The 16,062-nt window shown below is 42.3% G+C and overlaps 1 protein-coding gene across 2 annotated transcripts in view; it reads right to left on the reverse strand.

Annotated features, from left to right (window-relative positions):
* The window catches only part of NTN3 (netrin 3), a 273,099-nt gene that overhangs the window by 185,511 nt on the left and 71,526 nt on the right, over nt 1-16,062 (reverse strand). The window contains exon 2 of one of the 2 annotated variants that reach the window (XM_030213328.1): nt 12,813-13,630. In XM_030213328.1, coding sequence (XP_030069188.1) covers nt 12,813-13,587 — 775 coding nt within the window. In that variant the 5' untranslated portion in view covers nt 13,588-13,630. Of the gene's footprint in view, nt 1-12,623; nt 13,631-16,062 lie in introns of both variants that reach the window. The other variant, XM_030213327.1, reaches the window with a different exon arrangement.

The following is a 16,062-nucleotide window of genomic DNA, read 5'->3' on the forward strand; positions in this document are numbered from 1 at the left end:
AGTGTGCAATAAATCAATTTTGCATGCATTATGGGACTTTTTATTGGGGGTATCCTCAAAGAGGTGGGCATTTCCAAATGCATTCTCTTCATCTATTGAGAAATGCTTTGTCCTTCACTCATGTGGCTCTTCCCATCATCCACTTCCCCTTTGTGTTGTGAACTTGGGTAGAGAGGCAAAGAGTAGCGGAAAGAAAAGCCAGAATGATTATGAAGACTGCCCTAGAGGTCTCAGGGCCCATGAGCCTTGCATTGAAGAACATTGACCTAGAGAGTTACAGTGAGGCAGTGGGTGTCAAAATCCATACAGGCTTCACTTCACTAACTATATATTCTTATACCTGTTTTAATTGGTACACGGCTATTAACAGACTAGACACAGGGTTAACTGCATTTTTGCAAGCTTCCATTTGCCAGACATACTCTTGCAGATATCTTTCTTAGGCGTACAGGCAGGGGGCAAAGTCCTTTCTTGGGCAATTCGTTCAGCTATACACTGCAGTCAAAGATAGAAAATCCTTTTCCCCCTAGTAAACATGCTTCATAAAATTAAACACTGAAATGCCAAGTTAAATAAACACCAGCAGATATGAGAGCTAGCTAGGCAAAATGAGGTTTCAACGCAAGCCAGCAAAAGTGAATCAGTTTGTGCAAATCCTTCCAAAAGCTTACTGTCAAAATCCAACAGCCATGTCCCAAGGCAATGTCTAATTATAAATAGTAACATATAGGTTACCTATTGGCAATATTTGCTGCAAATGCAAGATTCAGCCAATGTGATCAACTTTGCTTTCCCCAAGGATTAGTACTAGGATGACAGACCAAATAATATGAACTGACTTCAAAATGAGTTTGCACTGCTGCTCCAGAACATTTCAAGATGCACAGTGACAGTTTGTTAAACAAAATAATGATACCATACAATTCCTTTTTATATTACAGTTTTCATACAACAGTAACCTAATTCCAATTTCATGTAGTCTACACAGAAAATACAAGAGAATGCATTATATTTCTTGGCTTTACCAGAGCAGGATTAGGTGATAGTGAAAGAGGTGAATTTGGAGGTTGGGATAAAACAGCATTCATTGCATGGCCTAGGAGCCAATAGGGGCTCCCATGGATTCAAAGTACAGTTCCCCAACCTTTTTGCCCTGGCTCATGCTTTTTTCTGTCTTCTCTGGAGCTTATAACCAGTACTGCCCCTGGAACAGATGTTCCTTTTTCCTACAGCACTGTGTGGGTCTTAATAAGTTTGAGCCACGCGGTGCCTGAACTCCCGCACTAGGCTTGGTTGGCTGTGAGAACAAAGCAGGAGTTCAGACACTGCCTAGTGCCTCAGGAAAACTGAAAAGCCTGCATTGAAGATGAGTGGGATATTTAACTGTGAGGAGATCCATCTTGCAGAGAAAGAGGGTACAGGATGGGTGTTGGAGACTGAGTGGTAGGAGAGGCGGGTGGGAATTGAGATTATCTGGGGTTGGTTTGTGTATTGGGGGAAGAGAGTGCATGAAGAAGAGCATCTGCAAAAACAGAGAGAGTGCTGGATTGGGGCATAGGACCTGTGGGAAGGATATATGGAGGGGCATAATCGAAAGGGACGCCCAAGTTTTGCTGAGGACATCCACTTGACTGACTGTACATTTGTCCTCTCTGAGCAGGGACTGTCCTTCTATGTTAAATTGTACAGCGCTGCGTAACCCTAGTAGCGCTTTAGAAATGTTAAATAGTAGTAGTAGTAGTAGTATCTGCAAAGAGAGAGTGTTGGATTGGGGCATAGGACCTGTGGAAAGGATATATGGAGGGGCATAATCGAAAGGGACGCCCAAGTTTTGCTGAGGACGTCCTCGCAAAACGTCCCGATGGAGGGGCGGGGAAACCTGTATTATCGAAACAAATGGACGTCCATCTTTTGTTTCGATAATACAGTCGGGGACGCCCAAATCTTGACATTTAGGTCATCCTTAGAGATGGTCATCCCTAGACTTGGTCGTTTCTGATTTTCGGCAATAATGGAAACCAAGGATGCCTATCTCAGAAATGACCAAATGCAAGCCCTTTGATCGTGGGAGGAGCCAACATTCGTGGTGCACTGGTCCCCCTCACATTCCAGCACAGCAACCGGGCACCCTAGGGTGCACTGCAGCGGACTTCATAAATTGCTCCCAGGTACATAACTCCCTTGTCTTGTGTGCTGAGCCCCCCCCAAAACCCACTACCCACAACTGTACACCACTACCGTAGCCCTTAAGGATGAGGGGGCACCTAGATGTGGGTACAGTGGGTTTCTGGTGGGTTTTGGAGGTCTCACAGTTACCACCACAAGTGTAACAGGTGTGGGGGGATGGGCCTGGGTCTGCTTGCCTGAAGTGCACTGCACCCACTAAAACTGCTCCAGGGACCTGCATACTTCTGTGATGGACCTGAGTATGACATTTGAGGCTGGCACAAAATATTTTTAAAGTTTTTTTTTGACGGTGGGAGGGAGTTAGTGACCACTAGGGGAGTAAGGGGAGGTCATCTCCGATTCTCTCCAATGGTCATCTGGTCAGTTTGGCCACCTTTTTGTGCCTTGGTCATAAGAAAAACAGGACCAGGTAAAGTCATCCAAGTGCTCGTCAGGGACATCCTTTTTTTTCCATTATGGGTTGAGGACGTCCATGTGTTAGGCATACCCAAGTCCCGCCTTCGCTACGCCTCCTTGAACTTTGGCCATCCCTGCGACGGAAAGCAGTTGGGGACGTCCAAAATCGGCTTTCGATTATACCGATTTGGATGACCCTGTGAGAAGGACGCCCATCTTCCGATTTGTGTCGAAAGATGGGCATCCTTCTCTTTAGAAAATAAGCCTGATGTTGTTAGATTGGCTGGGGAGAAGGACATGGGCTAAGGGAGAGAGAGATAATGTAGGGAAACAGATTTTGTATTAGTTTCATGAATTGCTCTTGAGTAGCTGGGCTGCCTTCATAATTGGTGGGAGTCCCTGCCTAGGGCACTAGCTATTTTATCCAACTTCAAAGTTCCACAAGGCTGCTGGTAGAGGTCATACCAGACATTTTGAGGAGCTAGCTGTGATGGGCAGGAGTCAGTGGGCATCGCTTCTACCCATTTCCTCATTAGACTACCAGGGAGTAGGCAGGTAAGCCCGCCATGATCTCAAGGGGGGGGGGGGGGAGACCTGATGTTTTGGGGGGTGGGAGGGAGGGAAGGAAGTGGATTCTTGGGGTAGTAGGTCTTGATGTTCTGGATGGTGGAACGGAGCGGGGATCTTGTGTGTGTGTGTGGGGGGGGGGGAGGGGTCATGTTCTTCCAGGTGGATGAGAGAAAGGGGGAGGGGAATGGTAATAGGGATTTAAGATGTTCTGGAGGGGTGGGAATCAGGGGGAGGGAGTGGCTAGAAATTCTTATGTCAGAGCCCACATAAGCTCTAGTGGCTAGTTCATAACAAATTAGCCTTGGATATTCAGTGCTGGTGCTCGGACAAGGCCCGGCATAGAGTATCTGGGCTAGTTTAGCTCATGATGGAATACAGACCAATATAATTTGAAATTTGGCCTGCAGGTGTATGGGAGGCAATTAGTAGCCCCCTGTAATAGGCCTACTCTACTGTATATCTGCTTTACACTTATGGTTAGAGTTAGATGTTAGCTCAAATTTTTTTTATCCTAATTGGGTATGGCATGTTTGGAATCATGGTGATAGACTTCCTGTTTGAAGTTTGGATTTAGCTGTAGCTCAGGGTGAGCAACATTCAAGTACATTAGGTATTTTCTTGTTCCTGGAGAGATTACAATCTAAGGGGGTAGATATTGAAAGGGTTTTAAGTGTGAATAAGAGGCTCCTGCCTGCTCAGTGGACTGTCCCCGATATTGAACGGCACTAAACTGCACAGTGCCACTGAATTCTTCTCTGACCACCACAGCACTGTGCAGTGAGCGTTGTGGGTTAAAAGGATGTGTGGCATTCCACAATGTATGTAATTTTTGCTGCATTTGGAGGAGGTAATGATGGGAGCATTTTTTGGATGGGATCAGAAAATGTATGTGTGTAGATTGAATTTCCAAATCATCTTGCATTATTTTCTCTAAAATTCTACCCACATGTCCACAAGACTTTCTCAGTTGAATCCACGGACTTTGCACCAAAGTGAGCAATTTGAAAATTGCCACCTAGCTACCTGTATAAGTGTTACATCTTGTGCAAAAGTCGGATTGAAAACTGACGAGAAATGTGTTAGAGGAAGATGAATAGAAAGACAAGACCAGATAAGAAACTTACTAGTTAAACACACTGGGTGGCTAGATATATTTACAAAAAAGGGAAATACAATTGTAATTTTCAAAGAAAAAAGAACAGCATCGATTGAATAAAGATAGATTAATCAGAGAAGTTAGGAAAAGCAAGGTGGTTGGGAGAAACTATTTAGGGCCTGAGATTTGTGGGAAGGGAACGTTGACTTGACAGACCACGTAATTTTATCAAGCAGAACCAATAACTTTGGTGGGATATTTGGAGGGGGTGGGGTGGGGGCTTCACAAAAATATGAGAGAATTCTGGCATTCATAAGTTTTAATATTCAAGCTAATCATCCTAGTGTTATTACGCCTTCTGAAAGAAATCTTTGCAACAATAAAATAGTGATAATCCTTCACAAGACCTGTGTTGTGAATAAACACCTCTCTTGAACACCAGTCTTATCTCAAGCCATAAGCATTGCCATACTGGGACAGACTGAAGTTCTATCAAGCCTAGTATCCTGTTTCCAACAGTGGCCAATCCAGGTCACAAGTACCTGGCAAGATCCCAGAACAGTAAAACAGAGTTTATGCTGCTTATCCTAGAAATAAGCAATGAATTTTTCCAAGTCCATCTTAATAATGGCTTATGGGCTTTTCTTTTAGGAAAGTATCCAAACCTTTTTTAAACCCTGCTAAACCTAGAAGGCCGCTGACAAATTTAATACAATTCATATGCTCTGGATGAAGTATAATTACTAAACTCTAATGTCTATGTGCAAAAATGTGGTTCACCTGTTTTCCAGATCTCAAAAGTGTGCAAGTCACCCCTTAATCCAATTACAGGGCACCATTAGGAGCAAAACAAGCATGCTGTAATCCTTGTTTCTGAGCCAGGGAACACTTGTAAACACTAATCAGGCCACAAAATGAATCCGAATTTGGAACCCCAATAACAACCAATTGTTACATCTATGTTTGTTCTAAAGTGAAAAATAGATATGTTTTAATTTAGTAGCTCCACAGCGTAAAACCCCAAATCACTCTCTGGCATGATTTCAATTCTGATGGGTCCTGTAATTCTGCCTCCCACCTGTTGCAAAATTTACATCTGCAGCAAAATACATTGTGGAGGACAGAGTAAAACATTTTCATAGGATGCACCAAAGCATTCTGTGTTAGTTTTGGATCTGTATATACTAAGGGGGGGATTCTATATATGGCACCTAAAAAATCCACATGGTAAACATTTTCACCTAGGTGTATTCTATAAGAAACTCTTAGATTTGCACGCGTATATAGAATACACTTAGGCGGACCTCACTGTGACTAAATTAACACACAGCCATTTATACCAATGAAAACCTGGCATAAATCCTATTTGTAGATTTGCACGCAGTGGGTCATATTCTATAACAACGTGTGTAAATTTGGGAACGCCCACGAAATGCCCATTTCCCCACCTATAACCATGCCCCTTTTTGCCTGCACGCAGTAAAATTTAGGCGCACTGCATTACAGAATACGCTTAGGGATTTATGCGCGTAAATTCTAATTAATGCCAATTAGTGCCTATTATTGTTTGTTAAGAGTTCTTAACAATGCTGATTGGCTTGTTAATCCAATTAAGTTATGCGCATTGTTATAGAATCTGCATGGATTTCCATCTAGTTGCTCTATATAGAAGCAGGGGGTAATTTTTTGTAGGGGACAAGGCAAGGGCAGAGCATGAATGTGAAAACACTAGTCAGCTAGTGCACTGATATTATCCCTATGCTAGCATGTTCATAATATGCTACTCCTTAGCACCTCCTAACTAGGAGATGGTAAGTATTCCTATGTTAATTTTATTTTTAATGGCCATGAGCTAATGCAAACAGAACTTCAACAAATAGAAAATCCCTATGTTACGACCACACTAGAAATGGACTTAGGGGTAAAATTGGTAAATGACCCCTACAAAAGTTGTTTGTATCTGCAAGGGGGTTGAGATCTGACTTCACACTATGCTTGTACACGGGTAGCAACCTTCTCAGTTGCAGGTCCTGGATTGTGGAATGTGCTGCCTAGTTATCTGCGCTACTGTACCAATGCAGGACATTTTAAGAAGTTTCTGAAGACCCATTTATTTGTTCAGGCCTTTTAATATTTTGTGGCTAGAGTTTTTTTAAGTTTCTGGTTGGTGGGATATACGTTTTATAAATAAATAAATCATCTCCAAAAAACCCACTTAAGTGGTATTCTATAAGCCATGCCTAAAGTTCAGCATGGTTTATAGAATAACGCTTAAGCATTATGGTCGCATATATATTTTGGCACTAAGCATTATGGTCGCACATATATTTTGGCACAGCCATTTGCACCAATGAAAATGTGGTGCAAATGCTTATGCTTAAATTTACGTGTGGAGCACCCTTTTTCTGTAATTACATGTGCAACTCAAAAGCATGCACCATTCTGCCCCAAAATGCCCATGACATCCCCTTTCCCCAGCCCCCTTTTTTGGGCTGCGCATAAATATTCGGTGCAGATCATACACCTAACTTTATGCACATAATACCCAATTAAATCTAATTAGTGCCAATAATTGCTTTTTAAAAAGACAATTATTGTCACTAATTGGCTCATTATTCAATTAAATTGCGCATGCAAATCAGAACCGCACCGTAATTTTCATGCACAATTTTTGGCAACCTTTATAGAATCAGGGAATTAGCGTGCAGGAAAATCCTGCATTTGGATGCGCTAAGCCCATTTACTCGTGCACCTTAGTAAAAGGGACCCTGAGAACTGCTACACATTTTCAAAGGTGTAGTGAGGGTAGATGTGCTGTGACAGTGAATTTTCAGTCACCTGGAATTATGTTCATACTTTCACAATGCGCATTCTTGCAGTTGCATGAAAGGGAATTCTTTTTGGAGGGAGGTGACATTTCAGGAGTGTGACTGAAAACTAAGCGCAGACATTAAGTTTCAAAAGGGTGGATATGCATGTAGTGGGCATGCTGCTAAGACACATAATTCATGCCACTGTTTAACAGCATATCAGTGTACATACATGTACTCTTATCCACATTGCCAGTTATGTGTACTCATAAAAATGTAGCCTAACATCTCCCACTCCCTCTTATTCCACTGCAAGAAGTCATACTGTCAGGATATCACTCTCCTGGGGCTAGTGGGGCTGGGAATCTGTTGCAGGAGCAATAACAAAATAAATCAATATACTGGTTCCAATGGCTTACTGGTAGCTTGGCAACTCAAGTTCAATTGCCAAGCCTGGCTACCACTCCTTGAGGCAGCAGCAGCTGTAGATAAGAGTAGCCATACTGGGTCAGGCCAATGGTCCATCTAGCCCAGTATCTTGTTTTCCAAACAGTGGCCAAGCCAGGTCACAAGTACCTGGCAGAAACCCAAATCGTAATAATACTCCATACTACAAATCCCAGGGCACCATGTCTGTCTGTCTGTCTCAATACCAGACTATGGACTTTTCCTCCAGTAATCTGTCCAAACCTTTTTTAAACCTAGATACACTAATCACTATCACCACATCCTCCGGCAAAGAGTTCCATAGCTTAACTATTCATTGAGTGAAAAAATATTTCCTCCTATTTGTTTTAAAAGTATTTTCCATGTAACCTCCTCAAGAGTCCCCTAGTCTTTGTACTTTTGGAACTTCTACTCGTTCTACGCCACTCAGGATTTTGTAGACCTCAATCATATCTCCCCTCATCCATCTCTTTTCCAAGCTGAAAAGCCCTAACCTCTTTAGCCTTTCCTCATACGAGAGGAGTTCCATCCTCTTTATAATTTTGGTCGCTCTTCTTTGAACCTTTTCTAATTCCACTATATCTTTTTTTAGATATGGCGATCAGAACTGAACGCAATACTGAAGGTGTGAACACACCATGGAGCGATACAAAGGCATTATAGTATTTTCAGTCTTATTCGCCATCCCTTTCCTAATAATTCCTAGCATCCTGTTTGCTTTTTTGGCCACCGCAGCACACTGAGCAGAAGAGTTCAGCGTATTCTCTACAACGACACCCAGATCTTTTTGTTGAGTGCTGACTCCCAAGGTGGAACCTACCGTCAGGTAACTAGGATTCTGATTATTCTTTCCAATCTGCATCCAGATGCTGCAGAGATGACATTCACAGGCCCCGGATGAAAGAGCACCACAGCCATTGTGCATTGGCAACAACTACTGGTCAGGCTCAAAGTGCATGTGCACTGGATTCAAGAGTAAGACCAAGTATTTTCTGTCTGATTACTGGGTTAAATAAGAAAGTGATAGGGAGCAAATAATGGTCAGTGTAACTGTGGGAATCCAAATTCTGGGCTATGCTAGAATTCTACAATTTATTTTAAAAATTGTTACCCTGCCTATCCTTAGGTGGTTTACATAAAAAACAGGAGAAACAGGAAAAGACCTCTATGAGGAAACAAGATGCAACACAGAATAGAGGATGACTCATGACTCTCAAGATAGGAGTAGCAGTAAAAAAGTCTTTATTAAGGCAACAAAGTGAAACCCTTGGCACTTTGGTACCTTAATAAAGACTTTTTTACTGCTACTCCCATCTTGAGAGTCGTGAGTTATCCTCTACTCTGTGTTGCATCTTATAAATAAAACATAAAAATACAAACCAGTGAACAAACCAGATCCTACATAAGGCAAATTACCATAAACAGCTGAGCATCACAATATCGCACTCAAATTCCAGGACTCTGGAGTGTTTGCATAAATAAATGTATCTTAAGCACCTTCTTGACCTGCTGCAGAGATGGACAAAAGCGAACAAGGCCTGGCAACTCACTCCATAATTTTGAGCCAGCTACTGAAAAAACACAGGCCACTGGCTCTGCTCAATTAAAAGTGGGTCATGCTGGCACATAAAACTAGTCTCTCACCACATGGCATCAGAAGATTTAAAAGAAGCACACAAAGCTATTCAAAGTTGTCAAAACACATGCAGATTGTGAAAAATTGCAGGAAGGCCTTAGGAAACTGGAAGACAGGGCATTCAAATGGAAGATGAACCTGGCACTTTGGTCGCTCTTCTTTGAACAAATGTGGACAAATGCAAAGTGACGCACATTGGGAAGAATAATCCGAATCACAGTTGCCTGATTCTGGGATCCACCTTAGGAGTCAGCACTCAAGAAAAAGATCCAGGTGTCATTTATAACCGCTTTATTAGACTAACTTACTATCCTGATATATCTCTCACATCAATTGTATTTTTTGTACCCTGATTTGGTGATGCCATAACGGGTCTTTGTAAGCCACATTGAGCCTGCAAATAGGTGGGAAAATGTGGGATACAAGTGCAATAAATAAAAATAAATAAATAAATAAATAAATATGCTGAAATCTTCTGCCCAGTGTGTGGCAGTGGCCAAAAAAGCAAACAGGATGCTAGTAATTATTAGGGAAGGGGTGCAAAATAAGACCAAGAATATTATAATGCCTTTGCATCTCTGCATCTCTCCATGGTGCAACCTCACCTTGAGTATTGTTCAATTCTGGTCACTCTATCTCAAAAAAGATATAGCGGAATTAGAAATGGTTCAAAAAGTGACCAAAATGATAAAGGGGGTGGAACTCCTCCCATATGAGGGCAGCTTAAAGAGGTTAGGGCTCTTCAGCTTGGAAAAGAGACTGCTGAGGGGGGATATGATTTAGGTCTACAAAATCCTGATGGAGTAGAATGGGTAAAAGCGAATTGATTTTTCACTATTTAAAAAAGTACAAAGACCAGGAGACACTCAATGAAAGTACGTGAAAATACTTTTAAAACACATAGGAGGAAATATTTTTTCACTCAAAAAATACTTAAGCACTGGAACTCGTTGCCGGAGGATGTGGTAACAGCAGTTAGTGTATCTGGGTTTAAAAAAGGTATGGACAAGTTCCTGGAGGAAAAGACCATAGTCTGTTATCGAGATGGACATGGGGGAAGCCATTGCTTGCCCTGGGATTGGTAGCATGGAATGTTGTTACCAATTGGGTTTCTGCCAGGAATTTGTAAACTGGATTGGTCACTGTTAGAAACAGGATACTAGGCTAGATGGACCATTGGTCTGACTCAGCATGGCTATTCTTAAGTTCTTATCATTACCTCACAGAATACATACACACATTTACACCTTCATTGGAGCAAGCATAAATTTGTGGAAGAGATTTGTGTGCTACTGGGGGTTCACTGCAGAAACTTATTTTATAAAGGTACAGAGACGTTCTATGTTGCCATTATAAAATAGACTTAAACCAGGTACTTTTCCCCATTTTTGACATGGGTGTTGTGTTACCAAATTAGCCTCAATGGGCTACATTCAATAAATGGAGCCCAATGCTAGCTGCCAGGATGATCTGCGTTAAGCCAATATTCTGTAAAGGGCATGATGCATGGAGCGTCACTTATAGAATATTAGCTCAGCAGGTATTTTGCACCTAACTTTGGGTGCGAGCACTTACCCCTGCTAAAAGCTGGTGTAAATGCTGGCGCCCATCTAGGTATTCTGTAACATCACACCTGAATGGTGAGAATGCCCTTGACCCGTCCATGCCCCTCCCAGAGTTACGCACTATGAAATTTAGATGCACATGTTATAGAATAGGACATAGGGCAGATCCGCATGTAATTCCTAATTACTACCAATTAAGGGGCCATTTTACTAAGCTGTGGTAAAAGAGAGCCTGTGCTAGCATGAGCGTGTGTTTTTGATGTGCGCTGAGGCCCCCTTTTACTGCAGCAGGTATAAAGCTCTCGGTTTATGAAGAAAAGAAATGGCTGTGCTGTAAGTGAAATACTTACTGTGTAGCCATTTTAGGGGGAGCCCTTACCACCACCCTTTAAGATGGCAGTAGGGGCTCCCATGTTAACTCAGTGGTAACTGGGCAGCATGTAGTGCTGGAAATGGTGTGCACTGGGGTGGGAACTACTACCGGGCTCCTGCAGTAGCCCAGCAGTAGTCCTGGATTGGCACACAGCAAGCCCATTGCCACAAAGCAACCCTTTAGCAAAAGGGCCCCTAAGAGCTTGCTAACTCCAATAGTTGATTGTTAGTACCAAATTAATTAGTTTATAGTGGGCTCTGGGAACCATGAGGAATAGCCTAATGGTTAGTGCAGCAGGCTTTGATCCTGTCAACCTGGGTTTGATTCCCACTGTAGCTCCTTGTGACCCTGGGCAAGTCATTTAACCAGTGCATTTTTATTAGCAAAAAAGGTGCCGGTACTCAAATGCTAAGTCACCCTTCAGGGGTGAGGTGATCACTCAGGGACCCACCCCACAATAACCAGGCCACCTGCAACCAGTTATAGAATCTATGACAAGGCACAATTGGTGTGTAGAGCCTGAGCTCTTTCATTAAAACTTAGGGTCCATGGGTCAATTTTAGCAGACAATGGAAAAAGGTGCTTGTACCCTTAAGTACCCCCTCAAAAAAAGCCCTGCAGTTAACCCACCACTGCCCTAGGTACAAAAACTTAGATTGTGAGCCCTCTAGGGGCAAAAAAAAGTACCTGCATATAATGTGTACAGCACTGCATATGTCTGGTAGCACATATAGAAATGATTAGTAGTAGTAGTAGTAATACATGACCTATACAGAATCTGGGGGAATATGTGTTGTGTGAAAACTTACATGAATCCTTACACTTCTGCCTCTTACTTTTTAATCAGAAAACTACACTTAGCAGCCAGTTTATAAAACCAGTTTTACTATGATGTAGGCTTCTCAAAGCTCCCAAACCCACTGAACTGTGTATTAGAGACAGAAGGAAATGAAAGTAGCAGGGGGGTGAACCAGTTTGGATTAAACCCAGAGTTTTCTTGGACTGGGAGTTGGGAGGTAACAGGAGTGTGCGTGTTGTGGGGAGAGGAGAGGGGGGGCTTGACCTCTTACAACCAAATTCCATATGGTTCTTCTATGAATGTAATTAGATGTTCTGCAAGTTGACTTGTATGGAAAAATCACTAAAACATTTTCCAAGCTTAAATGATGCTTCTTGGATGAATAGCCAAAATATAGTTTTCCAATTGTGCGGTCATCAGAACCCCATCAAATTCAAGCCCATTCCATGGAGAACTGAATTTTCATCCAATTTCTTTATATTAGGAGAGTTCAGTCTGTTGCAGCCTGGGGTATACAAACATAGATATGAGGTGAAACATGATCAACTCACCTATGTCCAAAACGAATGCTAGGCAAATGGCAGGAGTTATGGAAGACATGGGGCATTAAAGATCAAATATCAAAATCCTGCTATAATGTACTCATGTTTACTGGCACTTCATTGTGAAAAACCAAACAAGATAAATCAAAACTCAAAACCGTTCCCATCACAGCTCTTGACAGGAAACCAGCATGCGACTTACCCAAGCACTCATTGGCCTCACGGACAGTGGCCCTTTGCCAGGGTCGATCATAGTGGAAGGGCTTGCAGCGGTCACACTCTGGCCCTTCTGTGTTATGCTTGCAGTCACATACTAGCTTGCCTTCTTTATCTTTTACACAGCGTGATGCATGCCCATTGCACTTGCAGCGCCCGCCCACTTGAAACTCACCCACAGCATAGTAGTATGAAGATGAGATTAGACCATCATCTTCCTCGTTGTCCCTGCCCCCCAGTTCTCTGAACAAATGAGGGCGACTGAAAATGACCCTAATATCTGTAGCTGTCACCCAATCTTGAAGTACAGGGCTGCTGTCAAAATCTTGAGCAGAGGGGCGCCCATCAAGTGTACTAAATGCAATAAGTCCCCCAGTCAGTGGGTATACATCTGTGTGTCCATCAGTGCATAGTGCTTCTTGCTCGTTCTGTTTGATGACAGTGGCCTTGTTGGGCTTTCCATAGATCTTGCGGCACTGTGAGGAATAATACTGGTAAGGAACCCAGGTTTTGCCATAATCCATTGACTTAAAAATGGCTACTGATTCTGGCCTTGGTGAGCAAAACTGAAGGCTGACATAAATGATCTCAAACTTTTTTGCCAGTGACAGTGTGAGTGTTACATTCTGTGGGGAGTTGTGGAGGATCTCCGACTTCCAGCAAGTCATGTTGGCAGCCGTGTTGAGATCAGTGAGGTAAGAGGCTGGGTGAGCCCTCCGAGGGTCTGAGGCATCACAGTGGCGGCTGGGTGGCTTTCCACATGTGCTGGAGACTTGCACGTCTTTACTGAAGGCAGCGTTGACAAATTCTGGGATGCAGAGGCGAGGAACATTATTTTCATCATAGCAAGGGTCTGGAGTGGTCTGCTGCACAGCAAAGGGATTGATGGCCTCAGTGACACCAAGTACACAAATCATGAGAAGAAGATGCAGAAAATGCAAGAGATCCATCTTCAGCAGCTGAAATTTCTTAAGACAATGGAGAAAAGACAGCCTATAATAAAGAGAGAGAGAGAAAAAAAAAAGAACATAAGAATTGCCATACTGGGTCAGACCAGACTGTTTGCAACTGTGGCCATTCCAGGTCACACATACCTGACAGAATCCCAAAATATAGATAGTTTCCATGCTACTTACACCCATGGATAAGCAGTGGCTTATCCCAGGTATCTTTTAATAATGGTTTATAGACATTTCCATCAGGAATGTGTCCAACTCTTATTTAAGCCCAACTAGGCTAACTGCTTTTACCATATCATCTAGCAATGCGTTTCAGTGTCTATGTATGCGCTGAGTGAAAAAGTATTGTGACTTAATGGCATGTTCCCTAGTCTTTGTATTTTCTGAAAGCATAATCAATCAATTTGCATCTATTTGTTCTGCTCCACTCAGGATTTTATACAGTTTTGCCTGGCACTGAAGTCAGGCACACTGGTCTATAATTTCCCAGATCAACATGAAACCTTTTTTATAAAACTGGCATAAAGGAGCTCTTTTACTAAAGCTAGCACACACTAATGGATATTAGCTTGCGCTCCATAAAAATAGGTATAAAATAAGACATGCAGCATTTAGGGGGTCTTTACCAAAGTGGCAGTAAGCCCAACGCAGGCTTACCGTTCACTAAAATGGAAGTACCCACCCCCAGCGCATGCCATTACAGGTGCTACAAAAATAGTTTTAGTTTTATAGTGCCGGTGTGTACCTGGCAGTACTCGGTGGATATGCAAAAACGTCCATCACACAGCCATAATCAAAAAATTTAGATGTTTTTCCTGTTTGACTATGGTTGTGAGATGGCCGGAATTTTGGGGAAGTTATGAACAGGAATTTTTTTTTTATTTTTGATTTGGTTTTTTTTTTTTTTTTTTAAATGCTTCTCTTAGGGGTCCTTTTACAGAGCGGCAGTAAGCCCAACACGGGCATAACTCTCGCTCTTCTGGGACTACCACTGGCCCAACGTGGCTGCTGGCACTAGTCCCACCCTGAGTTCGCGCCATTTCTGGGGGAAAAGAAAACTTCTGAAAATGGCTTGAACGGTGATAACCCGGTAGTGATTAGGCATAGGCGCTCGCTGCCTGGTTACCGCCAGGTTGGCGCAGGAGCCCTTATCACCACTTCAATGGGTGGTGGTAAGGACTCCCCCGCCACATGGCCGTGTGGTAACAGTTCTCTTACCACATGGCCATGTGTGTCTGGGGACTTTTTTACCCATTGTGCTATAAAGGACCCTGGCACGCAGGAAAAATGGCCCCTGCTGCTAGCATAGGGTCCTTTTTCCCACAGCTTGGTAAAAGGACCCCTTAATTTCCAGCACTCTATCCATATATGTAGAGTTCTGTATGAAGCAAAAAGTAGGGAAGAGAACCAAGCAGAAAAAAAAGACAACAGAAATGGACAAATAGGGAAAGGCAGCCCATGCATCATTTTGAAAGGGTTGCCTTCTCTTGCTAGTGTTAGCTGTGATCCTTGTGAAAACTATCACATCCTGCTTAGCTAGGGAGTCCATTTGTGCTACCCGGATCAAACTATAATACAGAACCTGAAATATGCTTCCCTCTTTGTTATCTTGTAAACCTGTTATATTATGTAAGCTGCATTGAACCTGCTAATAAGTGGGAAAGCGCAGAGTATAAGTGTTACAAATAAATAAATAAATACATGTGCAGACTCATTCTATCATTATGGATCTGAAACACAGAGAGCCAATAGTCTTAACAGTCACCTAGATATTCCTTAATAAAAATTTCTCCTCACCAAGTTCCTAAATTTAGGGTCAAAGATGAGGCTAGGTCAAGAGATTACAGTTAGGTGCCTACTAATTTCATAAGTTCATATTTTCAGCACTGGGCATTTAACTTAGGCTCCTTAGCTTAAGAAAAAACACACTTGACCTAATCTTAGGTTGCCTCTGTATAAGGCCCTTAAAGTTAACATTAGATGCCTATATTCAGCCCAAAATTAAGACGAGGCAATAGAATATAAGCATCTATGCTTAGCCCCTAACTCAGGGGCCCTTTTACTAAGGTGTGCCAAAAAGTGGTCGGTGCTGTTGTAGGCGCATGTTTTGTGCATGCGCAGGTCCATTTTACTTATTTATTTATTTGTTGCATTTGTATCCCACATTTTCCCACCTATTTGCAGGCTCAATGTGGCTTACAATTTTCCGCCATGACTTATGCCATTTCAGAATACAGATACAATTGGTAATACATATAGAACATGGATGATATAATGAACAGTCAGGTAACACATATTTAACATGGATTACATACAATTGGTATCACATATTGAACATGGATTACATAATGAAATTAAACAATACGATATAGGGAGAAAATAATCCGATTATTAAACAAATGATGGTGAATTATGATTCCAATTATGAGTCATTATGGTGTTAAAGAGATATGTCTTCAGTGACTT

Source organism: Microcaecilia unicolor, chromosome 8 (genome assembly GCF_901765095.1).
Source record: "Microcaecilia unicolor chromosome 8, aMicUni1.1, whole genome shotgun sequence".
NCBI lineage: Eukaryota > Metazoa > Chordata > Amphibia > Gymnophiona > Siphonopidae > Microcaecilia > Microcaecilia unicolor.